Source organism: Martes martes, assembly GCF_963455335.1.
Source record: "Martes martes genome assembly, chromosome: 3".
In the NCBI taxonomy this organism is placed as follows: Eukaryota; Metazoa; Chordata; class Mammalia; order Carnivora; family Mustelidae; genus Martes; species Martes martes.
In genome coordinates, this window is record NC_137890.1 from 193,491,606 (window position 1) to 193,511,246 (window position 19,641).

General features: G+C 36.2%; 1 protein-coding gene across 4 annotated transcripts in view; it reads right to left on the reverse strand.

Annotated features, from left to right (window-relative positions):
• Positions 1 to 19,641, reverse strand: part of PMS1 (PMS1 homolog 1, mismatch repair system component) — an 87,841-nt gene that overhangs the window by 18,963 nt on the left and 49,237 nt on the right. For all 4 annotated transcript variants that reach the window (XM_080798578.1, XM_080798580.1, XM_080798579.1 and 1 more), the window contains exons 7-10: positions 11,653 to 11,769; positions 3,462 to 3,584; positions 2,751 to 2,894; positions 1,688 to 2,577 (exon numbers count right to left, since the gene is read on the reverse strand). In XM_080798578.1, coding sequence (XP_080654704.1) covers positions 1,688 to 2,577; positions 2,751 to 2,894; positions 3,462 to 3,584; positions 11,653 to 11,769 — 1,274 coding nt within the window. The remainder of the gene's footprint in view (positions 1 to 1,687; positions 2,578 to 2,750; positions 2,895 to 3,461; positions 3,585 to 11,652; positions 11,770 to 19,641) is intronic.

Genomic DNA, 19,641 nt, shown 5'->3' on the forward strand with positions numbered 1-19,641 from the left:
TTGTTTAAAAAATTATGATGATTGTATTATGGCTATATTTAAAGAAGGAATGTTTTTACTCTTTACAGATACACAGCAAAATGTTTATGAAATAGATGATATTACCCTAGGATATACTTCAGCATAGTAATAGCAAAAAGGGGAAGTGAAGTGCATGGAGGTATGGATAATATGAGACTGACCATGACATGGTGGTTCATGAAACAGGGTGATGGGTTCACTGTACTCTTTTGTCTATTTCTGTGCATGCCTGAAAATAGAAAAAACACAACCCTCCCCACCAAAAGAAAGAAAGAAAGAAAGAAAGAAAGAAAGAAAGAAGTAAAGAGAGAAGCTAATTTTATGGAGGTTTTGCCTGTCAGTGTTAATAGGGACACGTGATGTGATGAGCACTGGGTGTTATATGCAACTAATGAATCACTGAAAATTACATCAAAAACGGATGTACTGGGGCACCTGGGTGGCTCAGTGGGTTAAGGCCTCTGCCTTCGGCTCAGGTCATGATCCCAGGGTCCTGGGATCGAGCCCCGCATCGGGCTCTCTGCTCCGTGGAGAGCCTGCTTTCTCCTCTCTCTCTGCCTGCCTCTCTGCCTACTTGTGATCTCTGTCTGTCAAATAAATAAATAAAATCTTAAAAAAAAAAAAACAAATGGATGTACTATATGTTGGCTAACTGAATTTAAATTAAAAAAAAAAAAAAGAAAGTTGCATTTTACTCCCACATACAAAATAGTGGTCATTATTATTTTAAATTGATGGTGTCTTTATAAGATTGAATAAGCTAATGAAAAAGTAAAAAAAAAAAATCGGTCAAGTGTCCATGTTTGTCATCAAATAAAAACTCTGAATGATAAGTTATGTTTAAATTTTCTTCAAGATATTTACCACATTATTGAGATACCATACATAATATATGGTTGGAAGTATAATTCCACTGTTTCATTTTCTGGTGGGCTGGATCACTCAAGACATACTTCTCTGTATTTACAGTAAGTGCCCTAAGTCAACTATAAACACTCATCGTATTAGTTTATAATATTTATTTAGATCTAGTCTAAAAATGGCAAGTAATAAGAAGTTCTTTTCATCAAAGATAGATCAAACCACCTATTGACCTACCAAAACACCCCACCATAGTTTATAAGTTGCCAACAAATAAATAAAAGATTTTAGAGGAAGCCTTCAGTTTATACTGAATAGGGACAGTATAGATTCCACTAAATTGAATCTGTAAAAATACTGTAATTTTCATTTTGTGTTACATATTTTGGAGACCAATTTAAAAAAGGGAATAGTCAAGATATTTCTTAAAACTACCACTGTTGTAACTCTTCTAATGCATAAGCTTAAAAAAGAGAAAGTCCTGTCATAGAACGATTCTTTAACTTAAGATAAAAAAAAAAGAAGAAAATATACTTTTAAATTAAGAAGCATGGAAAAACCTTTAACTTCAAATTTTAATAGTAAGTAGTGAAGGCCTGTACCAAAAACAAAAAAACCCAAAAAATAAAAAATAAAACACTAAAAACCTCTAAATTTAAAAAAGTGATGCCAAAAAGGTACTCTAGCCAAACCAAAAGGCATTTTCCATTCTGGTTTTCCATAAATAAGAAGTTAAACAACCCAGTGAGTCATATAGAATGGAAATATCCGAGCAGCAGGTCACAAGCAAGCTCTGGAAACTTACTTCAGTTTCTCCTCTTCACTCAATGTCTTCCACAGTTCTTCAATTTGTACTGTTGTATCCTCCAAATTGGTCTTAGAATTTTCTGTGAGAAACTGAGCACGATGATCTTGAATAAAAAGGGCGCTTGCTGACATGGGTTTTCTGATTACCCGATTGCTAATTAAATCATAGGCTGTAAGCTGTCCAGATTTGTTATCTACCACATTTGATTTTTTGTTACAGGAACCTTCACTGAGATTCTTTTGTTCAGGGCTTGGATAAGCATTATTATTGAGTTCACATGCTGAACTTTCTTGAGGCACTAAAATTTTCACAGGTTCAATGTTTTCTCCCATTGAATTTTTAAGTGCATTTCCCTTGCTCCAGTCATCTGCACAGATTTCCAAAGACTTCTCAGGAACTGCTGCTTCCTCATTTTTCCCACTCCCAGCGCTATTGTTTTTATTGCCATTTTCTGATTGGGTATGCTTAACGGAACCTACAAAACAAGTCTCACTACATTCCTTCCGGACATCCTCACAAGATAAATTATTCACTGGGATCTCTTGAAATGTATTTCTACTGTTTCTACCAATGTTAGAATTTTCACTATTAAAATGATCATCATAGTGGCCATCAACATGTATCTGATGATTTAAACAATAATTAGTGTTTTTCCCAGATTTATCATTATGCACATCATTTTGGAAAGGAATGGCTGAAGTATCAACATTTGGATAATTATTTCCAGATGATTCCATCTTATTAAAAAGTACATCTGTTTCTGTTGTATTACTAACAACCATGTCAGCTGAGGAAACATCTGTTTTATTATTTTCGTAAGAATTTGTACTAGGTAGTGATCCATAACAAGTCGTCATCAGATTTTCAAGAGCAATTAAAACAGATTCCTAAAAACATAAATTAACAAATGTTAGGGAAAATTACAAAAGATAATAAATAGGCAAGATGTAAAATATTTAAAAATATGTATAAATAAGCAACTTTCCCATGTGAAAATGGTTAGGACTGCGTAAGTTTGTAAATAACATAAATAAAAAAAACCAACTATCCCCAAATTTACCTTATTCTGTAATAATACTTGACTTTTATCTGGTGTTAAATTTACGTCCACATCAGCTGTAGGAACATCAATTTTCAGAAAGAAAATGGGATACAAACGAGTAGGTTCCTTTAGGCACTTCAGATTGTAATGATGTCGGATTAACTAGAAATAAATGTAATAAAGAAAAGATAAAAATACCACGTAAAGATAGTACTGACGTCCTTAATTAAAACCAAAAAAGTATAGTCTGCTGAGAAACCGAGTGGATGTAACTGCTAATGAGGAAAAGCAGTATCTAAATGGTAATACTCATTTGAAGGCCTTGAACTTACATGAAGCACCAACATTCATTAAGAAGTACAACTCTCCAGTGCACCTGGCTTCACGGTTAAAAGATCAGAGAGTCATGGATGTTTTCAAAGTCCAGGGTTCAAATCCAGACTGTTGCTTTCTGGCTATAATGGGCTTCTTAGTCACTAACTTCTTAGTCACTAATACTCCAGTTTCTTCACTATAAATAAGGATAATAATTCATCACAGAATTGTTGCGAAGTCCTATGTATGTAAGACACCTAGCACAATGCTTAATAAATACTAGAGTATCTGTTTATCTCCTTCTCCTTATTTTAGAGCAAATCCTTGAAGGAGTTCTTACAACAAGTTGACAAATGATAGAGCTAGCTTTTATTTCTGATCCAAGTAATACTTTTTTTTTCTAAAATAGATTACCTTTAATATGTCTTTTTGATGTATTGGTCGTTGGTTTATAAAGATAAAACTCCTTTCTGGCGTTGAAAGACTTGTTAAAGAGTGGTCTGCATCATGCTTTGGAAGAAATCCACTTAGATAAATCTGCAATTATAATAAATAGTTACAGAATTAGTATACAATGTCAACAATGAATGTGTTTCCAGGGGTCTGACTATATACAGTACAAAAGGTATAAAAAAATAAAATGGATTTTCATTTTACGGTCTCAAGAGTCTTATACTCGCTGATAACCATGTCTTGAACATTAACCTTCAATAAAATACAGAAGCTTATTACACTGGTGTTCTTGGCCTCTAACTCTCTCTTCCTACAATCTTTTTAAGGAAAAATTGGCATTCATAAAAGCTTCATGAATGGGCATATGTTTTACTGTCATAGGACATACAACATAAATACTGCTGTCTGTTCAACCCTATCTTCTTTCTTCTTAAAATTTCTTTACTGTCTAAAAATTCTTCATACTGTGACTTTCTTTTAGATGTTTGTCCTTTTCAGCCATCTTTTCCTATAAAGAAGTGGCTGTTTCTATCTTGTGGAGTCGATCTGACTGTGTTTTCATTTCTCATTTAAAAATCCCTTTCAGGGGTGCCTGGGTGGCTCAGCTGCTAAGCATCTGCCTTTAGCTCACGTCATGATCCCAGAGTCCTGGGATGGAGCCCCACATTGGGCTCCCTGCTCAATGAGAAGTCACCTCTTTCTCCCTCTCCCACTCCTTGCTTGTGTTCCCTTTCTTGCTGTGTTTTTCTCTGACAAATAAATAAATAAAATCTTGAAAAAAAAAAGAGCACTCATATATCCTTTCAGAAAAAATAAAAATCCCTTTTACTCTTTGATATCAATTGTAGTACTTTATTTTCATTTTTGTTCAGAGAACTTTTCTACAATCAACCCAATTATTTTTATGCTCTTTGTTTTACAAATGTATAAAAAGGAGGGAGAAAATGATAAAGGATCCTAGAAAAAAATACCAGAGAAAAGAAAGAGACTGGGGAGATAGAAGCAAAGAAAAAATTCTCCTACTTACTACTTCTAAGATAATACAGAGATTTGTTAAGAATATAAGACAGAGCCAGACCGACATGATTTACATCCTAGCTCCATTACTAACTATGTGATCTTGGTCAAGTTATCTAAAATATAAGCCTGTGCTCTCTTATCTGAAACAACTAGAAACAGAGGTATTTATATTAACCTGTTAAGAAATACTAATAGTAAGATTTCAGCTTAGGTCTAGGAAAGTGAGAGTGTCAGTGGAGATGCTATTTTTAGGTCAGGAAAAACCATGAGGCTCTTTACCAACACACTGGGTAGGCTGCCCTCTATGTCTATGGCTATCCCTACTCTTGGAAATAAGTGTTTAAGGAGATGCATTACCAATTTTAGAACACTAAGTGCATTATTGTCACAGTGCCAAACTATGCCAATTTAAAAAATAAATTAATAAAGCTGGATAATCTATTACAAAATACTACTTAACTGCAAAAGTTCACAGCATTTATAAATGGTTGCATAATTTACCAGGTAACCTGAGATCTTTCTTAAAGCACCTGCTGAGCATCAGGAAGCACCTGTTTAGTTTCTGAAAGACTTACTGGGTTTGTGGACTTAAAACTGCCCCAAATAGGCAGGAACGAAAAATGAAATGAGGAAAAACTGGTAATATTGCTAGTATTTTCCTTTTATACCACCTTAGTTGTCCACTGAATAATTATCATTTCCAAATACTGAGCTTTAAAAATGACTTAGGATGACCTTAAGAAGAAAGTATATTTAAGTTATATGGAAAAGTAAAATCAAAGAGCAGTCATAAATGCTCTAAAAATGAAAATCAGGGTACCTTATGGAAAAAGAATGTCTGTTAGAGACCGAAACAGTGCCAAAAAGAGAGAGCAAGAGAGAAAGAGACTAAATCAGTGCAACCAAATAAAAAATTTGACCATACAAGATTCTGACCTAAGTATTCCTCAACCTACAAAGCAAAACAAAAATGAAAAGGCAAAAATATAAACAAATACTTCTCTCCTGATTGCCTTGCAACTATGAACCTCTCTCCTTCCCTTCATCATCTCCAATAATCCCCTAGAATCCCCTATAATCTGGTTTCTACGACCTCCAATGGACACTCAGTCTTTCTCTTATTTGATTCTCAGCAGACCCTTGAGAGGGTCCAGGATGGCAGAGGAGTAGGAGACTTAAAATTTCGTTTGGTCCCAGGAAGCCAGCTAGATAGACATCAAACCATTCTGGACACCTACGAACTCAACCGGAGAATGAAGAAAACAGCAACTCTATGAACAGAAAAGCGACCACTTGCTGTAAGATAGGAGGTCGGGAGAAGTGAATCTGAGGCGATATACGGGAAGATTCTCTGCAGAGCCCAACGCCGATGACAACTCTGTCACTTGGGAAGACTCTCTTGTGGTCTCTCTGCTTCCTCCCTGACACTTCCTCTGTAGTCTGGTTTGCTGATTTCTCTCCCTTTGCTTACCACCTATAAATGATGATGGTTCCCCTGAGTTCCATCATCAGAGCCTTTCTTCTTGGACTGGACTCTCTGAGTAATTTCATTCACATCCATACACATACACCAATGATACTAAGATACAGATGTACAGCCTCTATTTCTTTCACCCCCAAATGCTTACTATTTTTAACTAGCAGTCACAAATATAGCTTACTATTTTAAACTAGCAGTCACAAAAATCTTCTCAGTCTCACGACATTCAAAACGTAATAAAATACTTCATGCCACTGCTGCCCTGCTGTGCTACTGGCTCCTCCATATTTCTTCAGCATGATAGTGAGCCCTGCCACCAGCCCAATCTGTCAAACCCATCTCCTCCCCTCTCCTCTGAGTCTACTGAAGTAACCCTGACTGGTTTCCTAATTGTAGTTTCCCCTTTCAGTAAACCTCAGGAACACCAGGGAGTTACGTTTCTAAAATAATAATTTAAGTAATTCTGCTCAGGAGAGTGGGACAAATTCATGCAGAAACTCCCTTCTCCCAGATCCCACCTGCAAATACATAACAGTGATAGACAAAATCAATTTTTACAAAAATCTAAAGACTGAACCATTTAAAAGGAAGACAACATAAGATGTTAAGGATGCAAAACAGAAGGGATAGTGACGGCTGAAATCAAAAGTCTTATGTGCTCTTGGATCACAAACCAGCTGTGTCAGAAAAAAAAGGTTTTTGTAACCATGCATGGTGATGGATGTAACCAGACTTACTGTGGTGATCATTCTACAATATATACATATAACTAACCATTTTGTTGCATGCTTGAAACTAATACAATGTTATATATCAACTATATCTCAATTAAAAGAAGAAACCATCTGCCAGGTGGAGATTACATTCTGATGTGGAAATAGGAACAGAAAACACATACTAGGCAAGAGATTAATTAAAATCAGTCTTCCCATGTGAAATGAGCCGCTGAAACAGCCCTCTTCCTCCCCCTCAAAAATGCTTAAAAAATACTGTGACCACTGTTTATGGAGCTGCTTGCAAGGGTCACAAGAAAGAACACGCATAACTCCAAAACCAAAAATAAAGCTAAGCGAAGTCAGCTAGGAAAAGGGGTCGATAAAATCTTGGCAGGACAGAAGGCATGAACTACTAAGATTAGCACCTGGTTTTGAACTGGGGCCGGGAGAGGGGTGGTACCTGCCAAACCACAGGGAGGAAGAAAGTGGAGTGGATAAAAACAAAAATAACAAAACAATAAACCTGCACTCACAATGACTGTGTAAATTAAAATTTCAAAGCGTATAAAATAGCAGGGAATGAGAGAATATTCTCCCAGAAAAGTAGAAATGACAGAGCAACAGAAAAGAACTTTGAAGTTAGTACATGTACTATGCTTTCAAAAGAGTAAAGAAAAGTTACATCCATTATTTTAAAAATCAGGTGATTAAAATAATCAAGACTCACAGCTATAAACAAGTTTAGAAGAGAACAGGAAAACAAATAAATTCTGAATCCTGGAAATATACAGTTTTGGGAATAAAAACCAGGCAGCATTGAGGAATTCACCCAGAACTTGGTATGGAAAAACGCAGAGATAAAAATATCAAGAGAAGACAGTTATCAAAAAACAAACATTAAAAAAAAAAAATCTGAGGAGCTCCCTTAAGCTAACAAAGCCACACTGGGAAACTCCTAATAAATGCCATCATAGCAGTGGTTCAGCTGGGCTCACCATCCATAAATAAGAGATTCTCCAACATTAAGTGGCTCTAGGAAAGAAAGTGACCCTCAACATTATGGGAAGAGATAGAGAAAGATTCTCTATATCCAAGGTTCTCAGTGACAAATGCATTTGCCATCCCAGTACAGTGAAGGTGTCTTGGTGGCCAAGTTTCACACCCTGAAGATATGTAATAGGGATAAGTGAGGTGAGATGGGGCAACTATTAGCAGTAGGCAAGCAACGTAAGTTGCTTTTGGCCAGGAATAAGAAAGGGTCAAAGAAACTCTGATACAGGATAACCCTCCTTACAAGTCCAGAAAGCATGGAGTGGTGATGGGGAGCTACTGGCAACATACATACAACACCCACTTAGATACACAGTACATAAATAGAAGAGAGATTTGGTTAGATGGTCACTCTCACTAGAGACACACTCAAAAGTTCATCATTCTGACAACCCATGGAACTGGAACTATTCAGCAACACATGCTTTCCAAATTCCTCCATTCTTCTGTGCAAGGATAACCACATTAAGGTATAGCAAAAGTTTTGGTATCTACGATAGATTACCAGCAGCTCTCACCCAATTCAAGGGAAAATCTAAAAATCAATGGGCAAGCATATCTGGCAACACATCTCAATATAGTGATTTCCACTGGGAAAATGACTAACAGGACAGTTCCAATCACACATGAAATCATAACTGACCAAGATCTACATCAGTGTTTTTCATACTTGAATGTGGGGGCCTTGTTAAAATGCAGATCCTGACTCCCTACGTCTGGGATGAGGTCCTTTATCTCTAACAAGCATACAGGTAATGCCAGTGCTTCAGACCAAACTATGACAGCTAGAATACCTAGAGCACAATACCAAGATCATCAAGTCTGGATCTCCTGTCATGAGCTTCCTGGGTTACCAGTGTAGGCAATGAAGTCCCATGAAACCACAAGGAACATGGGGGAATTTACCATCCCGAGACAGTACCTTTATTATCCCAAGTCAGCCACCATAACGAGTCTAAGGTGGCACTAGGGTATATTGAAACTCCTTAGCAACTATTAAGGAAGCTCTGAAAAACAGGACCTATGTCAGATCATGGCCAGTGCTCCAGGCACCACAGCTGGCCACTAAGGCTGGCCTGAATCGTTCCTCAGGCAGAGGAAACATCAATTGAGCACAAGCTTCCAACCAAGACTAATAAAATGATAATAATTAAAAACGCAATACTGCAAGGAGAATAGAAGAACTAGTAGCAGAAAAGAGATTTCAACAAATTATGAGAAAAGAGAAGAACAAAGAAACCAAATGTCCCACAGAACACAGAGCCTTCAGGCTTCAAGTGAGCAGACAAGCAAAAACAAGCAGATTCTATTTTATAGACTCTTCCATAAAGAAACTGAGTAAGGATAATCTGTCACGAACCAATGACAATTATCTAACTTTGTGCTAGGAAGAAAAAAAGAAAAAGAGGAAGGAAAGGAGGGGGTGGGGAGAGATGAATTTCCTGAGACCTCGAGCAGTGAGTATGGGTGCAATGTGTTAAGCCCCCACCCCATGATGGCACTTATGACTCCCCCAGACTCTGGGAACAAGACCAGGATCTTGATTAACACTCAACTGAAGCCTGACACTCAATAAGCCAGCCACAAACACGAAGTTCCCAATGAGACTTCTTATGCAAGAAAAAAATGGGTTGGAGGAAAAAGACCCGAAAAGCAAAATAAAACCGACCTCCTCCTAAAAAAGAGATAATTTAAGGAACAAATAATTTAAAAATAGAAATAAAACTTGGTATCTCTAAAGAGATTCAAGATTTTGTATCCATAAAACAACAGTATGAAATTGTAAAAAAGCAGTAAAATTTGAAAACACTCTTGGAGGGGCACCTGGGTGGCTCAGTCGGTTGGCTGAGCATCTGACTCTTGATTTCAGCCAGGGTCATGATCTCAGGGCCGTGGGGTCAAGCTCCGCATTAGGCTCTGTACTGGGCATAGAGCCTGCTTGGGATTCTTTTTCTCTCCCTCTGCCCCTCCCCACCCTCATTCTCTCTGTCTCTTTCTCTCTAGAAAAATAAAAAATAAATACTCTTGGAAATTAAACATAAAACGTTCAAAAAAATCCAGAAGGGGTAAAACAGAGCCAGGCATCTCCATAAACTTACAGAAAAAGGAAAAGATACAAAACTTGAGAAAAACAGTAGGAGAAAAATAACAGAAGATCCTAAATCAATAATAATGAGTTTCATTAAAAGAGAAAAATGATCAATGTTATGACAGATAGAAGTATATAACCCAGAGCTTAAAAAGAAATGAATTTTCAGATTCAAAAGGTCTCACAAGTGCTCAGCATAATAAGCAAATGAATAATAAAAGACATGCATCTTGAGACATTCTTGCAACAGAGACCAAGGAAAGATCCTAAGAACATTCAGAAAGAAAAACACAGAAATAAAGAACTAGAATGCATTCATCTTCCCATCAGCAACAATGGATGGTCTCAAAGGTACTCAATGTCTTCAAAGTTCTGAAAAATTATCTTCAATCTAGAATTCTAGATCTACCAGACTAGAGAAAGTCAACAAGAGAAAGTACAAAATAAAGTCATTCTCATACATAAAATCTACCTCTCATGTTGCCTTTCTGTGGTAGTTAACTAAAGATGTATATGAGAAAAATGAGAACGAATACTTCTCAGGAAGACATGGGATATATGAAATAATGTAAACAGCCAGTATTCCTTTGAAAAAAAAATTCCAGAATGGAGCTGTACAAAACACCTGGCATGTAATCAGTTCAACTAAGAAATTAGGTTCTAAATCTAATGCTTTTAAAAAATGGAACAGAATAAATTACCAGCTATAGCTACCAGAATAAGTAAAAGAGCTAGATTTAATTGTCGACATGATGAAGAAAATTTCTTCACTTAAGAAAGGGAAAAAACAAACAAACAAAACCCAAACCTTGGAAAGCCCAGAAAAAGCAAAAACTATATAAGATAGTTCATATATAAAGCAAATTTTGAGCAAGTGACAGGAGAACAAGAAAGGAGATTCCATATAATTGCAACACTAGAAATAGTCTCATTTGTATAAAATGGAAACATAACATGGATTCTTAGGAAATGCAATCCCAGTACAATACTTGGCTTTGCACTGAAATTTATTTGTAGATACGCAGTATACTCCAAATAAATTTTCAACTTTTGCTGTCAATTTCCAAACAAAAGACGGAGACTTGAAATTGGCTGCAAAAGAAAACAAGTCATTAAGCTTGATAATATAAAAGTAGGGCTGACATGATATAAAAGTAGGGCTGGGAGTGTTCTTAATTCATAACCTCATCGAGCATTACAGGAATTCAAGAAGCCCTGTGTGAAGCTGAGAGATCAAGAAAAGGAAGCTGGAGTACGTATTTAGAATTGTTAAGGGAAAACAAACGTGAGAGAGCTCAACTCTTAACATTTTTTTAAAAAGATTTGTGTATTTGAGAGAGCAAGCGAGACTGGGGGGAGGAGCGGAGGGAAGGGAGAGAATCTCAAGCACACCCCCTGCTAAGTACAGAGCCCAATGTGGGGCTCAATCTCATGACCATGAGATCATGACCTGAGCTGAAATTAAGAGTTGGACGCTTAACTGACTGAGACACCCAGGTGCCCCAACTCTTCTTCTCTCACAGCAAAAAGCAAATGGATAAGATCCTTTACTGAAAAACATTATAAAAAAATAATGTAACCACAATGTTCCAATAAAAGAACAAAACCAAACCAGGAAGTAGGGCTAGGGAGAGAGGGTTAATATAAGTTGTAAATGTATTTTCTTTTTTTACCTTATACATACATCTCATTAAAATGTTACAAGAAAAACTTCTTGCCAACCCAAACACCGAAAGAAAAATAATTTGGCAGTTTCAGTGGTAAACCAAAATTATTTAAGAACATTTTGTGGTATACCTGAGATTCTTCAGAGTGGTACTGAAAGGGTTCCATATTGCCCATAACACCAGTCCCCAGAACAGACATGAGAGCCATCTTATGATCAGATACTCTATTTTTCTGCCAAATAACTGCCTAGGGACAAAAAAACACAGACAATTTTTAACACAATTTAGATTTACTAAACTCAAACACTTACCTCATTTATTTCCATATTTAGCATTCATCCCCAGCTTATAATTTCAGTATCATTTAGAAGAGATGCATGGGCTATAAAGTCAGAACTCTGGTTGTGAATTTTAGTAACTGTATATGTTATGGTATAAAACCTATTTAACTTCCCCATACCTCAGTTTTCTCCTCACTACAAAATGACTAAGAATATTTATCTCCCAGAGTTGATGAAAGATGAAAATAAACAATGTAGGCAAGCACACAGGACAGTGCCTAATCCTAACCTTTAGAGTATATACTTTAAAGTACATTTAAATTAAATCGTTATTCTCAGTAAGGTATTACTATTTTATTGAGGATGGAAAACTAAGCTGCAAGAATTCTGTAAATAGTCTAAATGGTACAAAAATTTGGGATAATGCATGCTCTTTAAAATTATCTTTGCAATTACCTTGTACATACAGACCACTTAAAAAAGCTAACTGAACCTCATAGACATAAAAAAGCTGAATAATGAGCTTGGATTTTTCTCACTGGAAATATGTAGTAGGGTAGTTTAAGAAAACCATGGTCCAGAGAGACTGGACCAAAGTTTGTGAAGTGCACCATCAGATATAATATATTGCAATTTGTTCAGTTAACAAGATCCAATTATAGTAAATCTCTTGAGAAACCACCAATACAGGCATAATTTGTTCATTAACAAACATTCACCTGGCACCTCCCAAATCCTGACAAAAATGTGTAAAGGACCTAGGAGAAAACATCAACATTCAAGGGACTTGCAGAGGAAGAAGAGACTGAAAAGGAGTAGTGTCGACACAGAGGTAGGTCGAGCTATAGGACAGTACGGTACACAGAACAAGGTAACTTTTTAAGAAGCAGTCACAGAAGACCAATGTCAAGAGACAAAGATATGAACAGAGTTGTGGCCACAGGATTTAACCATCAGAAGACTGGGGCAGTTCTAGGGAAGGAGAGTAAACGAAACCAAATCTCAATGATGTATAGTGAATATGGGGAGAATGTAAAAAATGTGAACCTAGGGGCGTCTGGGTGGCTCAGTGGGTTAAAGCCTCTGCCTTCGGCTCAGGTCATGATCCTAGGGTCCAGAGATCGAGCCCTACATTGCGCTCTCTGTTCAGCAGGGAGCTTGCTTCCCCCTCTCTCTCTGCCTGCCTCTCTGCCTACTTATGATCTCTCTGTCAAATAATTAAAATAAATTTTCTAAAAAATGTGAAACTAGACAGCATTTCAGAAAGTTTCACTGTAAACTGAAAGCAGACAGAACTATAACTAGAGGCAGGTGTGGATCAAGGGTGGGTCTTAATACGACACATCCCAAACTGGAAGCAGTAAAGAAAGAATGGGTATATAAACAAGTAGGTTTGTAGATTCAATGGCTAGAGGTTAAGAAGTTCCTTATATTTTACCCCTGTAACATAGAAAAGTTATATTTATTGTGAGTGAAAAAACTGTGATTTAAATATCTGATTGTAGAGGAGAGAGAGAGACTCTGACTAGACCAAACTAGACCAAAGGATTCTGGCCAAATGAGCTCCTTAATATGAAGAGAAACCGACAAAGGCAGTCTGAAGTACTAAGAACATTATATATAATAAAATGAAAAGTGAAAAGAGTGGATTCAGTGTTGCCCTCTAACTGGCACACTGGGGGATAGCAGTGAAGGAAAGTGCCCCTCTGGACATGGCAATTAGCACTGACCCTGCATGTTGATGTGTTAAGATTTTTAGAATCTTAAAGACAAACCTGCTTAGGAAAACAGAGGTAGTGTAGCAACTACTCAACAACTACTCAACAATAAATAACCTGAAATTCAGTGTAACAGGAAACCTTTTACCTATTCCCAGAGTTTTATTAATACTAATCACATAGGAGTTATGATTTAGAAGAACTTACTTGGCACTACTATTCTAGAAACCACTGTTAATTTTCACAACTTTTTCATGTAGGTATTATTATCTCATTATGCAGAGGAAGGCACTGAACCTCAGACTGACTGATTTATCCAAAAAACTTAGATAGTAGGTCATGGAACCATAATTTATACCCCATCTTTTTGGCTCCAAACTTACTATCTTTACTCTGCTAACATCTCTCCCCTCTCTAGTCAAAGACAGTAATAAGTTAGAGCCAACATCAGACCCTAACTTGGAATTCTCAAAGACAAATGCATTTTCATGTATGATTACCCTCCACAGCCATGTGATATACTCTCTACTCTCCAATTAACTTGAGGATATTCATGTATTCTCAAACCAAAATTATTTTTAATCTATTCACTTAAAAATAAATAAATAATTGGGGTCCCCAAATCAAAGAAACCACACCAGAATAATGGAAGTCCAAAAAGACTGGGAGCTACTATCCTAGCATCCTAAAATCAGAATATTTTTGAATGCAGTTGTCAGTACTAACCTTAATCTTATAATACAGATCCTTATACCTAAGAATTTCTAAATTTCCAGTAATTTTCATTCATTAATATTCATAGAAATACGGATGTGCAGTAATTAGGCCCAAAGTGCACAGCAAAACGACAGAATTAGGAAAATAATTCCGGTATTGCTCCATCCTCAATTTCACCTTTCCACTATTATGTATTGCTTTCAAAGTGATCTTAATTAGAAAAAATAAAGTACATGAAGAAATCAAAGTATAAAAATAAATTGTAAATAATTTAAAAAGAGGTATAGGTTCAATGTGTGTATTTCTCTCTCTCTCTCTCTTTTTTTTTTTTTTTTTTAAGATTTCTTTATTAAAGACAGACACCACGGAGGAGGAGCGGGAGGAGAGGCTGAAGGAGGGAGAATCCCAAGCAGACTCCATGCTGAGCACAGAGCCCAACATGGGCCTCCATCTCAGGACCCTGAGATCATGACCTGAGCCAAAACCAAGAACTGGATGCTTAATTGACTACACTATCCAGGTGCCCCCAATGTGTATATTTCTAAACAAAAATTATGTCTTGGTAACTATATTTATACTCACAGGACAATATATTAGACTATCTAAAATTGGAACTGCTTCAGGAAATATGGGATGTAGAGTCACAAATATATTTTTAATCTTCAACTTTATCACCTATAATCTATAAATACTTTGGCTAAATTAAAATTTTTGGAGGAGCTCATTTCGAAATTTTTTTGAAGATTTATTTATTCATTTTGAGAGAGAGAGAGAAAGAGAGCACATGGGGGTGGGGCATGAAGAGAGACTCTTAAGCAGACTCTGTGCTGAGACCAGGGGGCCAGACGGAGCCCTCAATCCCATGACCCTAAGATCACAATCCAAGCTGAAACCAAGAGCTGTAGGCTTAACTGACTGCACCACCCAGGTATCCCACTCATTTTGAACTTATTCAGCAAATATTTATTGAGCATCTACGTCACAGCAGATTCCATGCTAAAAGCTGGGAAATTAAAGATAAAAGGGATAAGGAACTGACTCTCAAGGAGCTAAAAATACAAAAGGAAAATAAGATATTAAAATAATTATAATGCATTATAAAAACTGCTCTTACAAAACACAGCAGACGCATTGTAGTAGAAACCTAAGTCTACTTCACAGAGCAACGGTAGGTTCAGAGAAACCTGAAAGGAGTCTGTCACCCAAGACCCATGGGATAGGCACTGCTGACAGACAGAAGGGCACATGCAAAGGCACAGAAGCACAGAGAATACGGGTTGCTGGAGATGAAGCTGGACAGACAGGAGCAAGACCATGAACAACGGATCATATCACACAAAGGAGTTTAGTTTGTCTTATATGCAATGCAGAGTCACTGAAGAAAGACATCTAACTGGGAAAATGCTTGACCAGATATGGATGTTAGAAAGAGATCTCTGGACTTTTAGGAAATTATGTTAAGTGAGAGAAGTCAGATACAGAAAGACAAATACTGTATGATACTGTTCATATGTGGAATCTAAAACCAAACTCAAAGAAACCAGAGAATAAAATGATAGTTACAATGGAATAGAAGGTGGGGAGATAGGACAGATGTTGTTTAAAGGTACAAACTTGCAACAAGTAGTAATTAAGTCTAGAGATCTAATGCACAATATAGCAAATATTAACAACAGTACCGTATAATAATCATCAAACTTGCTAAGAGACTGAACCCTAATTATTCCAACCACTAAAAATAAATGATAATTACGTAATATGATAGAGATGCTAATTATTGCTACAATGGCAATCATATTGCAATATATAAATGTATCAAATTAACATGCTATATACCTTAAATTTACACAATGTTGTATTGTCAACTATATTTCTATAAAAAAGATCTTTTGTAAGAACGATTTAGTGAGAACTGAAACTAAAGCAATATGAGTTTTTAAAAATGTGATTGAATTTATCCAGCTCAGAGATTCTCACTTTTCCTGAGGACATGCTACAATGAATGAGTTCACATTCACAAAATATTTCAATAGGCAGTGAAGATTGTGTATAATTCTTGGCACACTAGTTATAATGCTACCACTTTTTCTTACACTTACAAAAAAGCAAAGTGGAATGCAAGCCAGTCAGTGTGACAATTACAGGATTATTCTTCGAATTTTTGTTTTAAGGTAAAACATTTGTATACATTGGTACTTTACTAATATTAACACTATGGCTGAGGGGTGCTTGAGTGGGTGGCACAGTCGGTTGTCTGACTCTTGGCTTTGGCTCAGGTCATGATCTCAGGGTCGTAAGACTGAGCCCCACGTTGCGCTCTGCACTCAGCATGGAGTGTCTGCTTAATGCTCTCTCTCCTTCTGTCCCTCCCCACCATCAAATACATACATACATACATACATACATACATCTATCCATCCATCCTGTGGCTGAGAATCACTGGACCAGGTGACAGAACTAAGCATATTGCTAAGAGGGAAAAACGGCACAGTGATCAACTAACGAATATGAAATCGACTTGGTGTGACTTGGTGATGGCATGTAGAGAGGAAGAAAAGAACAATCGGGAATGTGACTGCGTCCCTCGTATCAAGAACAGTGTCAGGTGTCCAAAAGGGCACAATAAACAATTTGCTGAAGGAATGAACATTTGTAGAATACATTTTTCTAGAGAAAAGTAACCCCAGTGGAGTTGAAAACTACCTCTTTATTTTTAAAAATTAAGACTGCTGGTTGTCATACCACTACATGGGTTAGAAATTATAATCTTTTTCTACTCTTTTACTTTAGGAAATCCAAAATAGCCTTCATTTTTCTTTCATTTCTTAAATATTACAGTCTTATTGAGATATTAATTCATAGACCACACAATTTGCCCATTTTAAGTATATAAGTCAATGTTGTTCAGTATATTCACAGGGTGATGCAACTGTTACAACTAATTATAAAACCATTTTATCATTCTAAAGAGAAACCCTGTACCTGTTAGCAATCACTCTCTGTTCCCTGCCACCTTCATCTAAGGCAATCACTAATTTACTTTCTGTCTTTATAAATTTGCCTACTTTAGGTATTTCATATAAATGGAATTATACAATACATAGTCTTTTGTGAGTGGCTTCTTTCACCTAATGTAACGTTTTCAAGGCTCATCCATGTTGTACCAGTACCTCGTTCCTTTTTAATGGCTAAGTAATATTCCATTGTATGGATACACTTTTGAATTATCCTTTCATTGGATGATGTACATTTGGGTTATTTCCACTTTTTGGCTATTATGAGTGATGTGCTATCAACATTCATAAGCAAGTTTGTGTGTGCAATATATTTCCACTTCTCTTGCTTAATATTATTATTAATATTATTAATATTATTTAACAGTAATATTACTGCTGGGTAATATGGTAATTCCTTTTTTTTTTTTTGAGGAGCTGTCAGACTGTAATCTTTGCATTTCTTAATGTGTATGTTTGTGTGTGTGTGCATATGAGTGTAAAAAGACAAAGAAGTGCTGGCTTCTGATATTATAGCTGTTATTTTAAGCCAGCTAGTAGCCGGTGTTTTAAGGAACAATATTCAAAATAACACCAAGCAGGTAAGGTTCTGAACAATCTGCTGTATGGGAAGTATCCTTGTTTTATACTTACCATATCACAACTTCCTTTAAACAAGGACCAGCTGAGTAATAACAACTTATTCATGAAAAGTTTATCTCTTTAAAGCTATGCTATATCTCTGATACATACATGTAAATATATTTAAATTAAGTAGTCAAGAAAACTTTCAAGAAAGCTAATGTTTTAAAATTCCAAAATTTCCTGTGTTGATACAGATACAAAGCCTGGATTAGTTCTAATGTAAACATCATATTATTTTAGTTTGTATTAGAGTGCTGCCTCAGGTGATGCCTAAATATATAAATCTTAGCTGCTGATTAATGCAAAAATGTTGTTTCACTGCCTGACGTGCTGAGTAGCTAGTGCACAGAATTGTAAAAAGATCACTTGAAGAAATGGGTTAGTTCTAAAAAAGCTGTCAAACATGAGAATCATTAAATGTAGAATTTCATTTTTAACTAAATACTGCTAGTAGTTCTAGAACATTATTTCAAAGTAGACAATTACTGCATCAGGTCAAGGTGGGTAATTTAGGAGCATTTTCTAAATTAGTTACAGTTGGGACAGCAATAAATGATTACAGAGGTCTGCCAAAAAGTTAAATCTTTGCTATTGCTCAGACAACTAAAATTCATTTTCAAAACAGCACTCATTATTTAAAAATGGATTAAAATTTTTAAAAATATGGTAATTAAAAATTAAGGATCTTTATCTTTTAAAAAACCAAAAATTTTTAAATACCGTATTTACTACAGTAAATAGTTTTTAGTGCTTTTTCTACCATTTCATCAATTCTATATTATTTTCTAAAACAGAGATTTTCTTTCCACTTCCTAAAGTTTTGCATATATTTTGCCCTAAGGCAGAAAGCTTAACTTGCTAAAAATACATGCACATACTCCCATATGTTTTCTATCTAGGTCACACAAAGTTGGAGCATCTGGATGTGCCAAGTAAGAATCTGACTCTAGTCAGTATGATGACAGTGCAAAAACGCCTCAATAAAAAATATATTATTACATGCACACCAAGTAATTGATTGACATTAGCCAAATATATCTTGCCACTCTTCTACTTCATCAACATATACTATTTGAAGGAAATGATTAGATGAGAATACTCAGTATTAAATTAATAAGCCTCAATTGTGAAGGCAATCTGTGATAGCAGGAAAGAGGACGTTGCAAACAGATGATATACAATTAACTAAAAGTGCAGTGCTACTAAGACTGCCTGAACAAAGGTGACTCCAATCAAACTTTTCATACAAATTATATGCACAGGGGCGCCTGGGTGGCTCAGTGGGTTAAGCCTCTGCCTTCGGCTCAGGTCATGGTCCCAGGGTACTGGGATAGAGCCCCACATTGGGCTCTCTGCTCGGCAGGGGACCTGCTTCCTCCTCTCTCTCTCTGCCTGCCCTTCTGCCTACTTGTGATCTCTGTCAAATAAATGAATAAAATCTTTAAAAAACCCCAAAAACAAAAAAAAACAAAAACAAATTATATGCACAGATATACTAATAAGTTCACATCTGAATTTCTTTAAAAAAGCTTTAACTACTTCCTTTACAATATCATTACTATTATTAAAAGAATATCACATTCTATTAACATAAGCATTCATATGATTATGAGCTGGTCTTGGGTGGCCACAAGGTAAGTAGATCTCTGCACCCACTCTCCTGAATTTTAAATGTCTATATAAATAAGGCCTTAACTGGGTTGTCTCACACAATGTCCAGATGGTCTCAACAACGCTCTACTCTCTGAAGGCTGTGCCCTTGGAA